The sequence below is a fragment of the Talpa occidentalis genome, unplaced genomic scaffold, assembly GCF_014898055.3.
Source record: "Talpa occidentalis isolate TD23 unplaced genomic scaffold, MPIMG_talOcc4v2.1 talOcc4.4, whole genome shotgun sequence".
NCBI lineage: Eukaryota > Metazoa > Chordata > Mammalia > Eulipotyphla > Talpidae > Talpa > Talpa occidentalis.
In genome coordinates this window covers 19,582,027-19,599,715 of record NW_023604295.1, presented here as the reverse complement: position 1 = coordinate 19,599,715, position 17,689 = coordinate 19,582,027, and the positions used below count along the sequence as shown (strand labels likewise).

Sequence of the window (17,689 nt, the reverse complement as noted above, 5' to 3'; positions counted from 1 at the left end):
GCTGGTGGGGGACATTGGGCGGCTAGCAGATACAACCTTAGAGTTACAGTCTCAGTTAGACTCTTTGGCCGCGGTGGTCCTGCAAAACCGCCGCGGGCTAGATCTTCTCACAGCAAAGGAAGGAGGCATCTGTCTCTACCTGCGGGAAGAATGTTGCTTCTATGCTAACAAGTCAGGAATAGTTAGAAATAAAATTAAGCAATTACAAGAGGAACTAGAACACCGGAGAAAAAAGCTAGAAGACAACAATGCATTTCTTTGGGAAGGCTTAGGAGGATGGCTGCCCTATCTCTTGCCTCTTCTGGGCCCAGTCGTTACCCTCTTCTTAATTCTGTCTATCGGGCCCTGTGTCATTAATCGACTCGTGGCCTTTATTAAACAACGGGTAAACACGGTCCAGTTAATGGTGCTGCGCTCCCAATATGCCCCCTTACGCCAATATAACTCTCCCCAACAACCCCTAAAACAGGACCCCTCCCAATACATAGGAGTGGAGCCCTGACTGTTTCCCCTCATCGCCCACTTTCAGCAGGAAGCAGTTACTGATCAGAACGACGCCCCTTTTCCCTGACTGCAGTTAGGGGCTCCATTCCCAAAAAGGGAGGAATGAGACATAGGGCGAGTTAGGGTGATTAAGCAAGTTTCAGGAACAGTACAAAAGAGGACCTCTAAGGAGTTTAGGAAGGCTTCAGGGATAAAAACAACTAAAGAAACATCTCTTGTTTAAGCAGAGTAATTCTCATTTGTGGCTGAGAACTTTTGCTGGACCTATAACCCTGTGAATGAACAACAAAATGACACATAATGTGACTAAACGTAACCATAATTCTGAGACTGACTAACTAATAAAAGGCTTGGTAGCTGTGTTATTTTCTTAACTGACTAGCCGTTTTTTTTCAAAAAAAAAAAAAAAAAATGGGGAAATGTGGAACCAAGCTTAGCTGAGGTTTCGCCATTTTGTATATCCTCCACCTTGATATGTTAGTCCTTGTCCAGCCGCATTCCGGAGATAGTTTCAGCAGTCACAACCCTCACTCCACTTGGTGACGAAAAAGCAGACCACCCCAGCCGCCAATGAGGGCAGTCCTGTCCATAAATGGGACAGCATCTCTAACCGTCCAATCAGTTTGAAACTGTAACCGCGCGCGCCCAAAGTGCCTTTGTAGTAGCCAATGAATAATTGCCAACTTCTTTCAAAGTTCCCGCCACTCGCGACCCTATAAGATGTCCCAGCTTCCTCTGTTCGGGGCTCTCGACCTCTGCCGTTGCATCGGTGCGTGTCGAGGGCCTGGTCTCGAGCCCGTATTAAACTCCTTTGTGCCCTTGCATCGGTTGTCTGTGTCCTTGGGGGCTGCACTGGTCGACGTGGGCACAACATTGACGACATCCAAAATCAATTAATAATGTCCCTCCACGAGAGGGAAGGCCTAGCTGAGCGACTGGCGTGGAAGTGAAGGACACCTCCACGAGAGGGATGGCCCTTGCACCCAATCTTTGGTTTGCTCACCCTCCTAGGGCTCCAGTCCTACCACTGTGGGGCAGGCGCGCACCTAGGGATTCCCGCACCGAGCGGGGGCCCGGCAGCCTCGCCCCGCCCCTGGAGCTTGTACTCTGGCCGCTGGCCCCGCCCCCTCCCCCGTTCAGCGCCCCCAAACCAGGAGAAGGGGCGGGGCCTAGGTGCCTCCACCATCCTCGAGAGGAGACCGGAGGGATGTTCCCAGACCAGGAAGAGGCCGACAGGACGGTGTTTGTGGGAAATCTCGAGGCCCGTGTGCGGGAAGAGATCCTTTACGAGCTGTTCCTTCAGGTACAGTGGTTGGGGAAGGGCCGGCGGAGTGGCGGGGCGCACTTGGATCACTGGAGCCCCCTCCCCTCCTCCGCCTTGGTTTTAAGTTAGTTCCTCCTTAGCTCACCTGCCTCCAGGTGAGCGACTGGCTGGTGAAGTGGCAATGTGCGCCCCACCCCCATCTTCGCTGCGGGGTCCTGGGCTGGGCAGCCCCCAACCCCCAACCCTGAGTAGGGGCTTCTTGGAAGCTGCTGGCCCTGGGTGTGCTGAAGCCAAAAGAAAACCGCCCTATCACCGGCTTCCTTCGGGCAATAGACACTCTCAGGCCACTCATGACAGGAAATGAGATATTGAAATAGTTTCCTATTCATTACTTAACTCCCCCAAGCCCTTTCTGTGGCAGGTGTTTTTTGCTCCAGCACATAAATGAGATTTGAGAAGCCAAATCTGAACTGCGGTCACTTGATTCCCTACTAGTCCCCTGTTTTCATATCAAAAGGACTTTCTGGAAACTTTTAGGCACTGGATCTTCTATGAGCACTCACCTGTCAGGTACTGCTAGGTGTCACTTGCTAAAGAGATACCTTCGTTCAGCCACTCCTCTAACCGTTCCGTGATGCAGAATTACTTATGAATCATTAAGTAAGGTGCTAAGCATACAAATTAAGAGACAATCTATGGTCTTTCTAAAAGGGACTATTTCAAATTATTAGCTTGATTTAGGGTAATCTACAAATGGGAGAGAACACATTTATAGCAGAATTATTATAGAGTGTGAGCTCTGATGTCAGCAAGTAAAGAAGAGCTCAATGCTTCAAGTTTCCTCAAATGTCCAAGGGGAGTAATAATATCTACAATATGATGTCGTTGTGAGGATTAAATTAACTAATCCTGGTAAAATAGTTAAAACTAAACATGGAACTTACTATGTATTTCCTGCTGTTACTACAACTAATGTTATAGAGCAACCCCGATATTAAACGGATTCCTGGCTGTGGGTCCTCACCCGCGCGCTTTAAAGGGACTTATGACTTTGGGACATCCTTTTCCCCCTAACACTAATAGTACCATTATTACTATTAGTAATACCACTAAAACTAATGTCAAGAGAAATCAAGACAGAGTGACTTTGCCTATTAAAATAAGAGCAAGTTCCAAATCAGACAATAGCAGAGCTAAGTTTCTAGGACTGAATGAAACTGAAGAGGACTTTTATTTGGTTTTTGAGAAGTCCTGCCTTTGTTTGTGTGTGTTTGCTTTTTTAATAATTTGTTTTTAATAATTTATTAATGATAATTAATAAATTATATATTTTACATCATTGTTCACTTCTGTACAATGTTTGCTTTTTTTTCAGGTGTAGTCTCCATAGAATTTTCACCACCAATTCCCCTGTGCACCATCACCATAGTCCCTTGTGTCTATGTCTTTCTATATTCTGGAAGGATTTGCTAAAGTGAGGTATTTGTTAAAAAGTCAAAAACCTAGCAAATCCTGATGACTACAAAGTTACGTGCTTCATTCTGGTTTAAAAAGAATATAATGATGTGATTGTTGCTACAAGAAAGTTCTCTTGTTAAATTTTTATTTTTAAAAATGATACAGCATACTTTGAATTTGTAAAATTTAAGACTTGAATATATTCCATCCCTTTGTGATTTCACATATGCATCAGTAGTGGAAAAAGCACTGACTAAAATTGGCTTTATTAGTGTATGCTATCCTTTTACAAGTTTCCGATTACCCTTTGATTTAAGAAAATACATTTTAAGATTTTTGTAGTTTTAACTAAGGAATATTGGAATAGAGATTTTCAGGGGAAAACAGTGAATTCAGTTTCAAATGTGTTCAATTGGAAGTACAATCACACAGAGGTCACTAGGAGACTTGTTTCCATGATAGAGGCATGAATAGGAAAAATCAATCTGTTGATGAGGTAGTCCTTGAAACCAGGAGGGAGAATGTGCTAGTAGTCACTGGGAAAGCCAGGGTATTTTAAGAGAAAAACTTGACCCTAAAATATAGCATCATTTTAAAGATGATAATTAATTTTCTTTAGATTAAAAGCAATTTGTTAATATATTTATCCAGCTCTATAAAGAAATGCAATCAGTCATTAAAGTACAATAATTAAGTATGAACCTTTCGCCATTAAATCTCGGTTGTTTATCTTTGTGAGTGCCTTCTTTGGTCATTAGAATGGTGGATATAATTTTTCGAAGTAGTAATTGACAGGTTTTTTTTTACAATCTGTGTTTCTTTGTAATGCTTTGTCACTTCGTAAAGCTAATTATAGGTCTTACTATTGATACAATTTGAATATTTTTAATTTATGTTATTTTACGCCATTTAATAAAATACTATGGTATTATATTCTGTAGCTGTAATATTTAGAACCTTTCTAATTTTTCACTCTTCTAAATAATATACCTACTCAAAAGGCCTAACTAAGCATGCTAAAATATTTTTTCTTTGGGAATATTTCCCAAGTGGGATTATTAGCTCAGAATATAAGGTAAATTAAGTTTCTCTTGTCAATATTATTTTATCCTATTGATAGAAAAAATATACTGCAATATGATGTTACTTTTTTTTATAATTCAACCAACAGTGGATTTTTTTTCAATTATTTTTTTACTTATACATTACTCATATGTATGGAAACAAAGTAGTAATTTAATCTTAGATGTAAGTGTTCTCAAAATTGCTTTAAGAGTTGGTGCTAGTGTTTAAAATTTCATGTCCATAACATTATGACGTTTTTTTGATGAGCCAGAAAATCCCAAGAAAGTGTGATATTTTTTCTTATAAAAATACATTATTAGCAGCTATGTTACCTTAGCAGATTTTTTTTTAGTCTAAAGTGAATATACTTGATATATCTGAGTGTAAAGTAATCCTTAGATTTATGAGAAAATAACTTTTAAGTCTCTTATAGGCCGGGCCATTAACCAAAGTGACTATATGCAAAGACAGAGAAGGAAAGCCGAAGTCTTTTGGATTTGTCTGCTTTAAACACCCAGAATCCGTGTCTTATGCCATAGCTTTGCTGAATGGAATTCGTTTATACGGAAGACCAATTTATGTGCAGTATCGATTTGGTAGGTTCTGTCACTGGTGACTCTTCCAAGCATGCTTTCTTGTTGGTGTGTTTCTCAGACATGTAAGCAGTTAGTTTTGTGTGTATCTAGTGTACATTTTTGTATGTAGCCTAAGACCAGAAAAGTACCGTTTTGGTCAGAACATATGCAGATATTTACAATGCTATACAATTTCTATTGCCAATTACATTGCCAACTCTGTAGCATCTCTTCTGTGTTAAAATTTAAAATGGGGCCTCCCTGGTGGCATAGGCGGTTGAGAGCTGGACTGCGAAGCTGCCCGCAGCCTCAGCAGCGCCAGTTCGATCCCCGACCAATGGCGAGGGTCCCACATGGCGCGCAGACCTCTCCTGCCACGCCCACCTGTTCCCCTCAGCAGTGTACTTTGTCAGTCTGCCTGTTCTGTTCCCCACTCTGGCTCTGGTGAATTCTCTCACCTTCCCGCACTTCTGACTGTATCCAGTGCTTGTATAAATAAATAAATAAATCTTTATTAAAAAAAAAAAATAAAGACAGAGTGATATCTAGCTATTGCCAGCCACTGCAGCACGAGTTTGATCCCCAGCTAGGGAGCTACCCACATGGCACAGCAGACCTCTCCTGTCTCACCCGCTGTTCCTCTCAGCAGTGTATTTCGGTAGATCTGCCTGTTTAGCTCCCCACTCTATCTCTAGTGACTCCTCTCATCTGCCCTGAAACTCTGGCATACACCCCAGTTCTTGTATGCATAAATAAATAAATCTTTAAAAATATATATGAATCAGGGGGCCTCCCCGGTGATGCAGCGGGTTGAGCGCCACGCTATGCAGCTGTCCGCAGCCTCTGCAGTGCTGGTTCGATTCCCCACAGGCCATGGAGATTCCCACATGGCACGGTGAATCTCTCCTGTCTCACCCGCTGCTCCCCTCAGGAGTGTTCTGTTCCCTGCTCTGTCTCTGGTGGATTCTCTCACCCTCCTGTGCTTCTGACCTGTACCTCAGTTTTTGTATAAAAAATACATGAATCAAGTGGGGACACACATTCTAGCTTTTATACAGCAAGACAGTTTGCTGGTCTTCTTGTCATCTTTAATGTACAGTATCAAATACTTAACAATTTGGAAGACAAGATGCATGCTTTGTCTTTCTCTTGGGGAAGGCAGTTTATAGAATGTCCTGGACTTCGGCCTCTCTAAGAGAACTGACCAAAGGCATTTGCAGAGTAGCTCTTAATAGCCATGGAGAAAGTGGCCTCAAATGTCTTCTGCACATATCAAGAACTGACCATCTTTGATAAGGACTGACAGAGGCAGTGCTTATGCTGATGTTACAATGTTTGCATTCTGTTGCCTCCCTCCACTAAATGATTCAAACTTACCAGAGTCTCACATATTTGTTTGCTTTTTATTCTTCTTGGTATATTAAAAGCAAACAAATAAGAGACCAATATAATATTTTATTGCAAAGGAAAAGTTTTTGCTTTGCATTTCTCTCTCTCTCATTTTTTTATTGTCTTTGCAAAGAAAACTGACTATATCATGCTCTCAAGGACTGTCAGTTGACTCATACTGGCAGGTAGAATGGACCAGTCATTATGTTCTGACTCATCTCTCTAGTCAGCCACCCTGAGTCTTGTGTAAGGTTTTATTGGCTTTTGTCAGTACAGTTTGGAGAATCCATGTCTTATACGGGAGACAAATTATTTGCCATATTTAGTTGACAGGTATGTAGACTAAACATAACTCTGTATCTTTTATGGTCTGTCAATATAATGCTCTTGTAGAGCCATTGGTTTGGACGAAGCTTAACTATAATTCAATCATTTATGCTAATATAGCTACCTCACATTATAATCTTACAACTATATATATATATATATAACTATAATTTTTTTATTTATTTATGCATACAAGAACTGGGGGAGAGGCTTGAGGAGCAGGGGGTGAGAGGATCCATCAGTAACAGAGTGAGGAGCAGAACAGGCGGACCCACTGAAATACACAGCTAAGGGGAGCAGTGGGAGAGACAGGAGAGGTCCTCCCCACCATATGTGAGCCACCTCCCGGACCAGGGATCGAACCCAGGCCATCATAGTGAAAGTGCTGAGACCCAACCCCTCTGCCACCAGGGAGGCCCCTATATTTCTATAATATAAATATCACTGGAGAGATCGAAGACCTATCCATGTATCTTATGTGTATATGGCATTTAATCAATACTATATCCTTTTAGTGTTTTTTATGTTTTAATATTAATATTAATGAATAATCTCCAAAAAATTATACCATGAAGTAATGTGTCATTCTGTTACTTTTACAGGGAGTTCTCACTCTCCTGAACCAGCTAACCAAAGTTTTCAGAGCTGCATTAAGATAAATTCACAGAGTTATAGGTAATAAAAAAAAATGCTTTCTTGAAGGTTAAACAAGTAAATATGTTCTTGTGTCATGAGAGTTTTTTATATATTCTGAACTATTGTAAAATCTTACCACTTAAACATTGGAAAAAATTAAGAATTCATTTTTCTGAATACATGATAAATGAAAAAAAAAGCTTTTAACTTATAGTTCAATCAGTATTTTTAGCAGTAGATGAAATTCACTCCTATAGTGTTATTTGTATTTACTATGTGCTTGTGATAGCTGTTAAATCATTTCAGCATCAAAGGTCTGGGTGTGATAGATATTAGAGATAACTATTAATCCATTTTTAATATTTGAATAAATAGAAATACAGAAGTTAACTAACTTCCAAAGCCACAAACATTAAAAAATGGTAGTTCTAGGTTTGAAATTAAACCTCCTGGCATTAAGCCATTCTATTATTTATTTCACTATGTTTTAGAACTTCTCTAAGGTAATTTTCCAAATACTCTAAAACTTTGCATACACACACTATCAAGCCAGCTAACTCAAAGGTCATGAACAGGAAGGCTCTGTAACCCAAACAAGATGTTCAAATCATACCATGGGTTAAACCAATGTAAAAGACAGAATGAAAAGAAAAAGGAAAGATACTGGAGAAGGGAGATCCCTTAGGATAGCACGGAAGTGACTAAAAGGCCCACATAAGCTGAGTTCTAGTTATACTAATATTTGTATGTCCTTTTACTCTCTGGCAGCTGTATCAGCCTCCCCCACTGATAGTGTGGTTATGAGGACCAGAGTTGAGGCTTGAGACTAGTAAGAGCATCCACTCTGATGGGAAGTTTCTGGATTTCACTCATTTACTCCCTCTGAGACATAGGAGGAGATAACACCTGGCCACAGCTAGATGCCCGCAAGTTTTATCTGAGTTTCTTAAGCAGAGCAAAGCCAAGAAAGTAAGCATAACTGTTAGCCCAGAGAGGGTGTGATCAGGACTTAGATTTCCTTTCCTTTCTATGTAGGAATAACACTTTTATTTGTTACATCATATTCCTATTGAATCAATCTATCTGCGGCATTCTTTACAGGATGACTCATTTACTTTCTTTTTTTCTTTAAGATTTATTTTATTTATGCATACAAGAGCTGGGGTATAGGCCAGCACTGCTGGGGGAGAAGGGTGAGAGTATTAATAAGAGACAGAGTGGGGAGCAGAACAGGCAGATTGATTGAAATACACTGCTGAGGGGAGCAGTGGGCTAGACAGGAGAGGTCTGCTGTGCCATGTGGGTCAGCTCCTTGGACAGGAATCGAATTCATGCTGCAATGGCTGCTGCTAGCTTCATAGTGCTGAGACTTAACCCCTTGTGCCACCAGGGAGGCCCATGACTCATTTACTTTCTTTCATATATTTCTGTATATGTCTTTGTCTCCCAGTCTACCCCTAACACAATTTCATTGTTATCTCATACATTATTAGCTTGCCTAAAGTCTACTCTGAGCGTGTCTTACGAGTTTCAGCCATTCTGTTTGTTATCTTGTCTTCTATAGCAGAACTGAATATACTCAAATAAACTGAAAAGCTGGGCCTTCTCTCCCTGTTAGTTATATCAGCCCTCTGAGGCCTAGAGTGGCTCTTGCGACTGGTAATTACCCAGGTTTCTCTTTACGAAAAGTATCATACTCCAAATAAAACTCAGTGTGCTCCACATCTTCATTCTCCCCAGCATTTTTATAGTGAAAGGAGAAGGTAAGAAAGGAGGTGCTGAAATAAGATGACCTGAATTTGAATCCTACTTTTGCTACTTTACTAACAGTATGACTTTGGACAAGTTATTTCACTACTCTGCAACCCATCTCAAAAGTGATGATAGTATCTAAAAAATTTATAATGAGAAATTCATTTTATAATAAATTCAAGGTATTTGAAATAGTGGCTCCATAACCAGAATTCAGTGAATACTTTCAGGGAATGTTAGCAAAAAGAGGGAGTGATTTACCACCTTGGTACAATGAGAAATTGAGCAGCATGTTATGCGCTTCCCCTCATCTTTGAGTGGAAAAGTAAACCCTTTTTCCTCAGAAGTTAGGTGCAGAGAATATACTGCTAGGATTTGGGATAGAGAGGAAACACTAGAAAAACACTAGCGGATGTGAGTATAACTCTTGTATTCTCTGGGTATGTTTTTTAAATCATCTCACAGGCTAGTGTTGAAAATAAGAATTGTGTGTATTCCATAATGCTACACTTCATTGATAATAATTTATTCTTCTGGCATTTGTTACTTTATTTTTTTTTTTAAGGATTTATTTATTTATTTATGCAAGCACTGGGTACAGTCAGAAGCGTGGGAGGGTGAGAGAATTCACTAGAGACAGAGCAGGGAACAGAACAGGCAGACTGACAAAATACACTGCTGAGGGGAGCAGCGGGCACTGCAGGAGAGGTCTGTTGTGCCATGTGGCACCCTCGCCAGTGGCTGGGGATCAAACTGCTGCTGCAGAGGCTGTGGGCAGCTTCTCCGCCCAGCGCTCAACTGCTGCACCACCAGGGGAGGCCCTGGCATTTGTTACTTTATAAAGGAGGAATAGATAATCCGTGTCCTACAAGATGTGTACAGAGAAAAACAGTGCCTATTAATAGCCTAGCCTTTCACTGGTGCTTCTTGGAAATGGATTTTTGTGCTCCTTACTGCCAGTTTTACTTGTTGTTATTAATGAATAATTCTGGTATTTTTTAATAGGGTTGCTATAACAAAGTACCACACACTATTGTCTCACAGTTCCAGAAGTCAGAAGTCCAAGATCAAGTGTCAGCAGGTTAGGTTACTTCCTTCAATGGGTGATGAGGAAGAATATATCCCATGCCTGTCCCCTACCTCCTCATGGTCTGTGGGTGATCTTTGATATCCCTTGGCTTGTAGAAATTCACCCAGATCTCTGCTTTCATCTTCATGTGGTCTTCTCCCTGTGTGTCTGTCTCCAAATGTCCTCTTTTAAGAACACCAATTTTACCAAATGAGGAGCCATTCCTACCTGAATGCGACCTCCTCTTAACTAATTACATCTGCAACAGCTCTTTTTCCAAATACGGTCATATTTTGAGGTATTGGGTACAGACATAATTCAGTTTATAACCACTCCCCATTTATATCTGATTCCTCTTCAAAGATAACTGTACATGCTCTGAAATTCACATAAGACAGAGATTTAGAAAATCTACATCTGTTTTCATAATATTGCAAATCTCACCACTTCTGCTACTGAAGTCATATCTTCCCCACATTGTAACCTCATTGTACATTTTGTTCTCCATCATTTATTCCACATACATGTCCTGGTCTCCCTGAATACTGTCTCATAATCAGGCTGTTATATTTTTCCTGTCTTATCACTGAAAACTCTTATCCTTCATATCCTACTTCCCATTCTCTTATTAACCCAGTTGATCAAGAATTCAGTGATTTCTGGGCCTCCCCGGTGGCTCAGCGGGTTGAGCGCTATGCTGTGAAGCTGTCCGCAGCCTCTGCAGCCCCGGATCAATTCCAGGCTGGCCAGGGAGAATCCCACATGGCGAGGCTGACCTCCCCTGTCTTGCCCGCTGCTACCCTCAGCAATGTATTTCATCAGTCTGCCTGTTCTTTTCCCCCACTCTGTCTCTGGTGAATCCTCTCTCCCTCCTGCGACTCCTGCCTGTACCCCAGCTCTTGTATAAATAAAAATAAATCTTTAAAAAAAAAAAGAAAAAAAAAGAATTCAGTGATTTCTGATTTCTTGCTTATCCAATTTACTCTAATACAACAGATACCTGTCTACTGTCTTCCTTAAGGAAATTCACTCTTCCATGGGCTTCTCTTGCATGTGTGTTCAATTTAACATCAGCAGTCCATTTAGAAAGAACATAATTTTCATAAGCATCACAGAGATCTTTGAAAATGAATTGAGGAAATTTTTCTAACTTTCACTTTTTGTATCTGTACAAGATTGAATGTACCCTGGGTGATTATTAATAACTTGCTTTGCTCTCTTCATATCTAACTGTTCTTTGTCCAATATAATATTGTTTCATACTTTCCTATCACAAAGCCAAATGAGACTCTAAATATTGAGATTTCAATATGTGATTAAATAACATTATCTCTATAATTAATTATGTATGTTTAAAGTAAACAAATATTGGGACCTCCCTGGTGGTGAAAGGGGTTAAGTGTCAGCACTATGAAGCAATCCACAGCTACTGCAGCAAGAGTTTGTCCCCAGCCAGTGAGCTGACCCACATGGTGCAGCAGACCTCTCCTGTATTGCTCTCTGCTCCCCTCAGCAGTGTATTTCAGTAGATCTGCCTGTTCTGCTCCCCACTCTGTCTTTGGTGAATCCTCTTACCCCCCACACCTGTACCCCAGCTCTGGCCTGTACCCCAGCTTTTATATGCGTAAAAAAATAAATCTTTAAAAAATAAACTAATATTAAAAATAAAAAAAAAAAAAACTAATATTAACTTCTCTCTTGGAGAAGTTTATCTTATTTTAAATATAAAAAGCTGTAGGGGGGCCTCCCCGGTGGCGCAGCGGTTGAGCGCTGGGTTGCGAAGCTGCCCGCAGCCTCTGCAGCACCGGTTCGATCCCCGGCTGCTCCCCGGCCACCAGAGGAGGGTCCCACATGGCCCACAGACCTCTCCTGTGGCCCGCTGCTCCCCTCAGCAGTGTACTTCGGTCCTTCTGCCTGCTCTGCTCCCCGCTCTGGCTCTGGTGAATTCTCTCACCCTCCCGCGCTTCTGACTGTACCCAGTGCATGTATAAACAAACAAAAAAAAAACAACCAACCAACCAAACAAATAAATAAATAAAAACATGCCTCTATAAAAAAAATAAATAAATAAATAAATAAAATAAAAAGCTGTAGGGGGGCCTCCCTGGTGGTGCAGTGGTTGAGCACTGGTTTGCGAAGCTGCCCACAGCCTCTGTGGCGCTGGTTCAATCCCCGGCTGCTCTCTGGCCACTGGAAGAGGGTCCCATATGGCGCGCAGACCTCTCCTGCCGCCCACTGCTCCCCTCAGCAGTGTACTTTGGTCCTTCTGCCTGCTCTGCTCCCCGCTCTGACTCTGGTGAATTCTCTCACTCTCCCGCGCTTCTGACTGTACCCAGCACATGTATAAATAAACAAACAAACAAACAAATAAATAAATTAATAAAAAATACATGCCTCTTTAAAAAAAAAATAGGGCCTCCCTGGTGGTGCAAGGGGTTAAGACACAACCTATGAGGCTATCAGCAGCCACTGCAGCACGAGTTCCATCTCCACCTAGGTAGCAACCCACATGGCGCAGCAGACCTCTCCTGACTCACCCACTGCTCCCCTCAGCAGTGTATTTCTTCAGTCTGCCTGTTCTGTTCCCTGCTCTGTCTCTGGTGAGTCCCCTCACCCTCCATACCTCTGGCCTGTACCCCAGTTCTTGTATGTATGAATAAATAAATCTTTAAATATATGTATGTATATAATATAAAGCTATATTGTTTAAGGACATTTGTGCATATGAATTTTAACTTTATATTACTTCCTCTTTTACCTACCCTAAGAAATGAAGAAGTTGTGGGCAGGTATCCCGTTCCCATGCAGTTCTTTCCACTTAACAATGCGGCTTTACCTCAAGTTTACTTCTTTCAGAAGACGGTAAGTTTGATATGCCTTTGGTTCAACTTATAACATGGTACAAACTATGAAGAATATAAAAATGACTTGGTGCTCAAATAAAAGCCTGGATAAAGGCAGAAACTGACCTGAGCACAGTCCCCCAGGGTACATCCATCCTAACCTAGTCCTCTCAGAAATCACAGACTGACCTCAGCCGACAGCCAGTGGTCCATAGAAGTGGACGGATGGGAGAGAGGGGATGCTGTGGCCCGAGTAAAAGTGAAGTAGAGGCTTCTCATTTAAATGGCTATTTTGAGGCCCTCCCTGGTGGTGCAAGGAATTAGGATGCAGCCTATGAGGCTGTCCACAGCCTCTGCCACACGAGTTCTATCCCCGCCAGGGAGAAACTCACATGATGCAGCAGACCTCTCCTGCCTCGCCTGCTGCTCCCCTCAGCAGTGTACTTCAGTCAGTCTGCCTGTTCTGTTCCCCACTCTGTCTCTGGTGACTCCCCTCACCCCCACCACCTCTGGCCTACACCCTAGTTTCTTATATGCATAAATAAATAAATCTGTAAATAAATAAATATGGCTCTTTTGAAAGATAACTTTTAGAATTGAATGATCTGGAAATCATGATTATAGTCTTCATTAAAGGGGAGCTTAAGAAAACTTCCCTCCAACTCCTCATCTTCTACATAATAAAGTTGGGGTCAGGGATTTTAATCATAGATACACAGCTTGTTAGTGATAGAGGTGGGACTATAACTCAGGTATTCTAATCACAGGGCATCATTTTTGCAAACATCTGATATACATATAACCTTCAGATTTTTCAAATAAATATTATCATTTTATAGACCTACCTAAGGAAATTGATAATTTAACTTTTGGAAAAAATCTTTTCTTAGTTGTCATGAGATTTGAGTAAACAGTGAGTTCTGATGTCAAATTGTCAGTATCTTCCTAGCATTTTTTAATATTAAGAGAAAGGAGAAACACACACACATACATACATACACACCCCTCACAAGCTCATGTTATCACTATAAATCTTTAATCTACTTTGAATAGTTATAAGTTTGCGTTAAAAGCTAATTTAAAAACAGGGAAGGGCCTCTCCCCGGTGGTGCAGTGGATTGAGGGCTGCACTGTGAAGCTGTTTGCAGCCTCTGCAGCAGGGGTTTGAATCCCTGCCAGCCTGGGAGATACCCACATGGCACAGTAGACCTCTCCTGACTCACCCGCTGCTCCCCTCTGCAGTGTTTACAGTCCGTCTGCCTGTTCTCCCCACTTTGTCTCTGGTGAATTCTCTCACCCTCCCGTGCCTCTGGGCTGTACCCCAGTTCTATATAAATAAAAATAAATCTTTTTTTAAAAAAAATAAAAACAGGGAAGTGTCTATCTTAATTAACAAATGCTTTGTACCATATGGTGACCATTAGCCACATGTGAGACTTAGGAGCAGTGTTTTTAATTTTTAATTTTAATTGAAAAACAGATACTTGTTTCAGTTATTGAAAAATCTTTTAAGTATACTTGAAAAAATTTAGGTATGTGAATCTACATTTTCAACTGTAAATTTTATGTCATCTAAATGCAAATTAGCTACTTTCAATGGAAATTCAGCTTCCAAATTGAGATTTACTGTAAGTATAAAATGCATACCAGATTTTGAAAGTTAATAATGTTTTTAAAAAAGCAGAATGTCTCATTTGTTACATGTTAAAATGACTGAAATATTTTGGTATAAATAAAATACCTTATTTATAAATAAAATACCTTATTTATTTTTCTAGCTACTAGAAGATTTAAAACTGTATATGCCACTGGCATTTAATTTCTATAAGACAACACTAATCTGTATTGTAGTAAACTATACATGACCTTGAATCTTTATGTTAACCATTTAAAAAATCTACCACGTCCCCACTATGAAGTCACTGTCCTTCTTATACTACCACATGGTTTGCTTTGATCAGAGTTATTTTTTTTTAAGATTTATTTATTTATGCATACAAGAGCTGGGGTACAGGCCAGAGATGCGGTGGGGGTGTGTGTGTGTGTGAGAGGATTCACCAGAGACAGAGTGGGGAACAGAATAGGCAGACTGACTAAAAGACACTGCTGAGGAGAGCAGCAGGCAAGACAGGAAAAGTCTGCGGTTCCATGTGGGTAGCTCCCTGGCAGGCGGGCATCGAACTTGTGCTGCAGAGGCTGTGGACTGCTTCATAGTGTGGTGCTTAACCCCTTGTGCCAACAGGGAGGCCCCTGATCAGAGTTGTTTTATATATATGTAAACTGTTGACTTTTTTAAATGTTTTGGGTTTCTTTTGGTAGATGAATGTCTTTCTTTCCCTGTAGTGGCATACATTTAATCCTGTGCTGCAGCTGCCTTACTATGAGATGACAGCACCACTTCCTAATAGCACATCTGTGGCCTCTTCACTAAATCCTGTTCAAGATCAAGAGGCTGGACCCAGCTCTTATGAATGGACTTACCAACAACCCAGTGACTCTGACCTTTATCAGACCAACAAAAAAGAGGCAAAACCAAAATAGTGATAGTGATAGTAGCACAGAAAACAATACAGGAAACAAATATAACCAGACGTTCCAGAAGTGTAAGAGGAAAAAATATTAGTATAACATTCAAATAAAATTTATCTACACTAACCTTATTTCTCTTTAAAAAATGGATTCTACTAAATGACCAATTTCATGCCTTTCTTGTCTTTTTTGAACTTTATCATGATATGATATCTGATTTGCTTTTCAATTTTTATCTTGAGTGACAAAAACATAAAAATAGTAGATTTGAATATTAATGATACTTTTGACCCATGGTCAACAGAAAATAGACCGTGAGTTCTTCTAGTTTAGTGCTGTTGATGAAACTGCAGTAAGCTATCCGTGAAAAGTCACTTCCTGAGTACTTTGTGTAAGTCACCATGCTCTCCCAGATTTTTGTGTGAAACCCTCAGTAGTGATTAGAATGGAGTAGTAAATTTTCTGAAAGAAACCAGTGCAAATGTTTAAGAATTGCTTGTTCCTCATGATGATGGAATAAGTAGGCCTTAGTTTCTTTTGTTAATAACATTTTTTGGCGGCTAAATATGTTGTTTCTGAGCCTTACTGTCCTACAGGTTTATTTTACAAAATGCAGATACATGATTGTGACACCAAAGGAAAGCTGATTATCACTGCACTAGTTTTTTTATTATTCCCTTTTCATATGAAAAGGGAATTCCCTTTTCATATTATTCCCTTTTCATTGTATATGAGTAGGAATACCTGACTGTTTACCCTCACTTATTATTTGTATTTTATGCAAATAAATTGGTTATGTTAGTGTTTATTATCCATCTTTTTTGTCAGCTGGGTATATTTGACATACTCATTTCTTGATAATGAACAATAAATAGAAATATTTACTCATTATATACAAAATACTGCTATATTTTGTATACCATATGTTTGTTATATACTGGATTTGAGAGAGTATATTTGACATTCAAATCTTGATAATGAACTCACTAAATGTGCTCATTATCTACAAAAATATTTTGTTAATATGTGACATTTAATATGTATCATCTAGGGCCTCCCCGGTGGCGCAGCGGTTGAGTGCTGGGTTGCGAAGCTGCCCACGGCCTCTGTGGCACCGGTTCGATCCCCGGCTGCTCCCCGGCCACCGGAGAAGGGTCCCGCATGGCGCGCAGACCTCTCCTGCCGCCCGCTGCTCCCCTCAGCAGTGTACTTCGGTCCTTCTGCCTGCTCTGCTCCCCGCTCTGGCTCTGGTGAATTCTCTCGCCCTCCCGTGCTTCTGACTGTACCCAGTGCATGTATAAACGAAACAAACAAACAAATAAATAAATAAATAAAACATGCCTCTATTAAAAAAAAAATAATATGTATCATCTAATCAAGTTTCTATTTCTGATTATTTTTAGAAGATAAATAGACTGTATGGTTTATTTGGACATTTTTGTAACTTTGTAATTCATCATAAACTAGAATGATGAAAATATCTACTAACACTAATTGAAAGAATCATGCAACTTTGATACCAAAAGCCGGCCTCAGAGTCCCTCAGCCAATAAAATAAAACAGCTTAAAGAAAAGGAAAGTGGCTTAATTTGTTGACAAATGAGGAGGGCAGCAGACTTATGTTCAAAAGACCACCGTCCTGCTCTTTGGCAGAGTGCAGGGGTATTTATACAAAGGGAAAAAAGGGGAGATGGGCAGGGGTCCGCAGGGAGATAGGTGGGTGCCAACTTGGTTTTTTTTTTTTTAAGATTTATTGATTGATTGATTGATTGATACATACAAGCACTGGGTACAGTTAGAAGCGCGGGAGGGAGAGAGAATTCACCAGAGCCAGAGCGGGGAGAGCAGAGCAGGCAGAAGGACCGAAGTACACTGCTGAGGGGAGCAGCGGGCGGCAGGAGAGGTCTGCGCGCCATGTGGGACCCTCCTCCCGAGGCCGGGGAGCAGCCGGGGATTGAACCGGCGCTGCAGAGACTGCCGGCAGCTTCCCAACCCAGCGCTCAACCGCTGCGCCACCGGGGAGGCCCGCCAACTTGGTTTTTTTAGCAACTGCTGTTTAACTCCCTTTCCTTGGAAGACAAGAAGACAAGCCTGTCATACAAGGGGGAAAGTGCAAGAAATATGGGAAAGACAAACTTGTTAATACATATCTGAGAGACTGGGCATAACGAAGGCAAACCTGTCACATAAGGGGGAAATTGTAAGAGATGGGGGAAGACAAACTTATTAATTCCTATCTGAGAGAACAGTCATTTGTAACTGCATCCACTTCATTGGG

At 40.9% G+C, this 17,689-nt stretch overlaps 1 protein-coding gene and 1 long non-coding RNA gene across 3 annotated transcripts in view; one reads left to right on the top strand and one right to left on the bottom strand.

Moving 5' to 3' along the window:
* LOC129146719 (uncharacterized) overlaps window positions 1-17,689 on the bottom strand; it is a 90,193-nt gene that overhangs the window by 9,359 nt on the left and 63,145 nt on the right. The window lies entirely within an intron of this gene.
* LOC119257275 (splicing regulator RBM11-like) lies at window positions 1,683-16,271 on the top strand. Of its 2 annotated transcripts, XM_054700359.1 has the most exons (6): window positions 1,775-1,807; window positions 3,144-3,242; window positions 4,725-4,887; window positions 7,185-7,257; window positions 12,808-12,901; window positions 15,226-16,271. In XM_054700359.1, the coding sequence occupies exons 2-6, from the start codon at window positions 3,210-3,212 to the stop codon at window positions 15,421-15,423; spliced, it is 561 nt and encodes a 186-aa protein (XP_054556334.1). In that variant the 5' UTR covers window positions 1,775-1,807; window positions 3,144-3,209; the 3' UTR covers window positions 15,424-16,271. The 2 variants fall into 2 exon arrangements, with proteins under 2 accessions (XP_037380992.1, XP_054556334.1); XM_037525095.2 differs by lacking the exon at window positions 3,144-3,242 and having other exon boundaries at window positions 1,683-1,807.

Coding starts and splice junctions, on each gene's coding strand:
- LOC119257275 (XM_037525095.2), top strand. CDS start 1,712: ATGTTCCCAGACCAGGAAGAGGCCGACAGGACGGTGTTTGTGGGAAAT. Junction 1,808..4,724: donor TTTACGAGCTGTTCCTTCAG/GTACAGTGGTTG, acceptor AGTCTCTTATAG/GCCGGGCCATTAACCAAAGT. Junction 12,902..15,225: donor TTTACTTCTTTCAGAAGACG/GTAAGTTTGATA, acceptor CTTTCCCTGTAG/TGGCATACATTTAATCCTGT.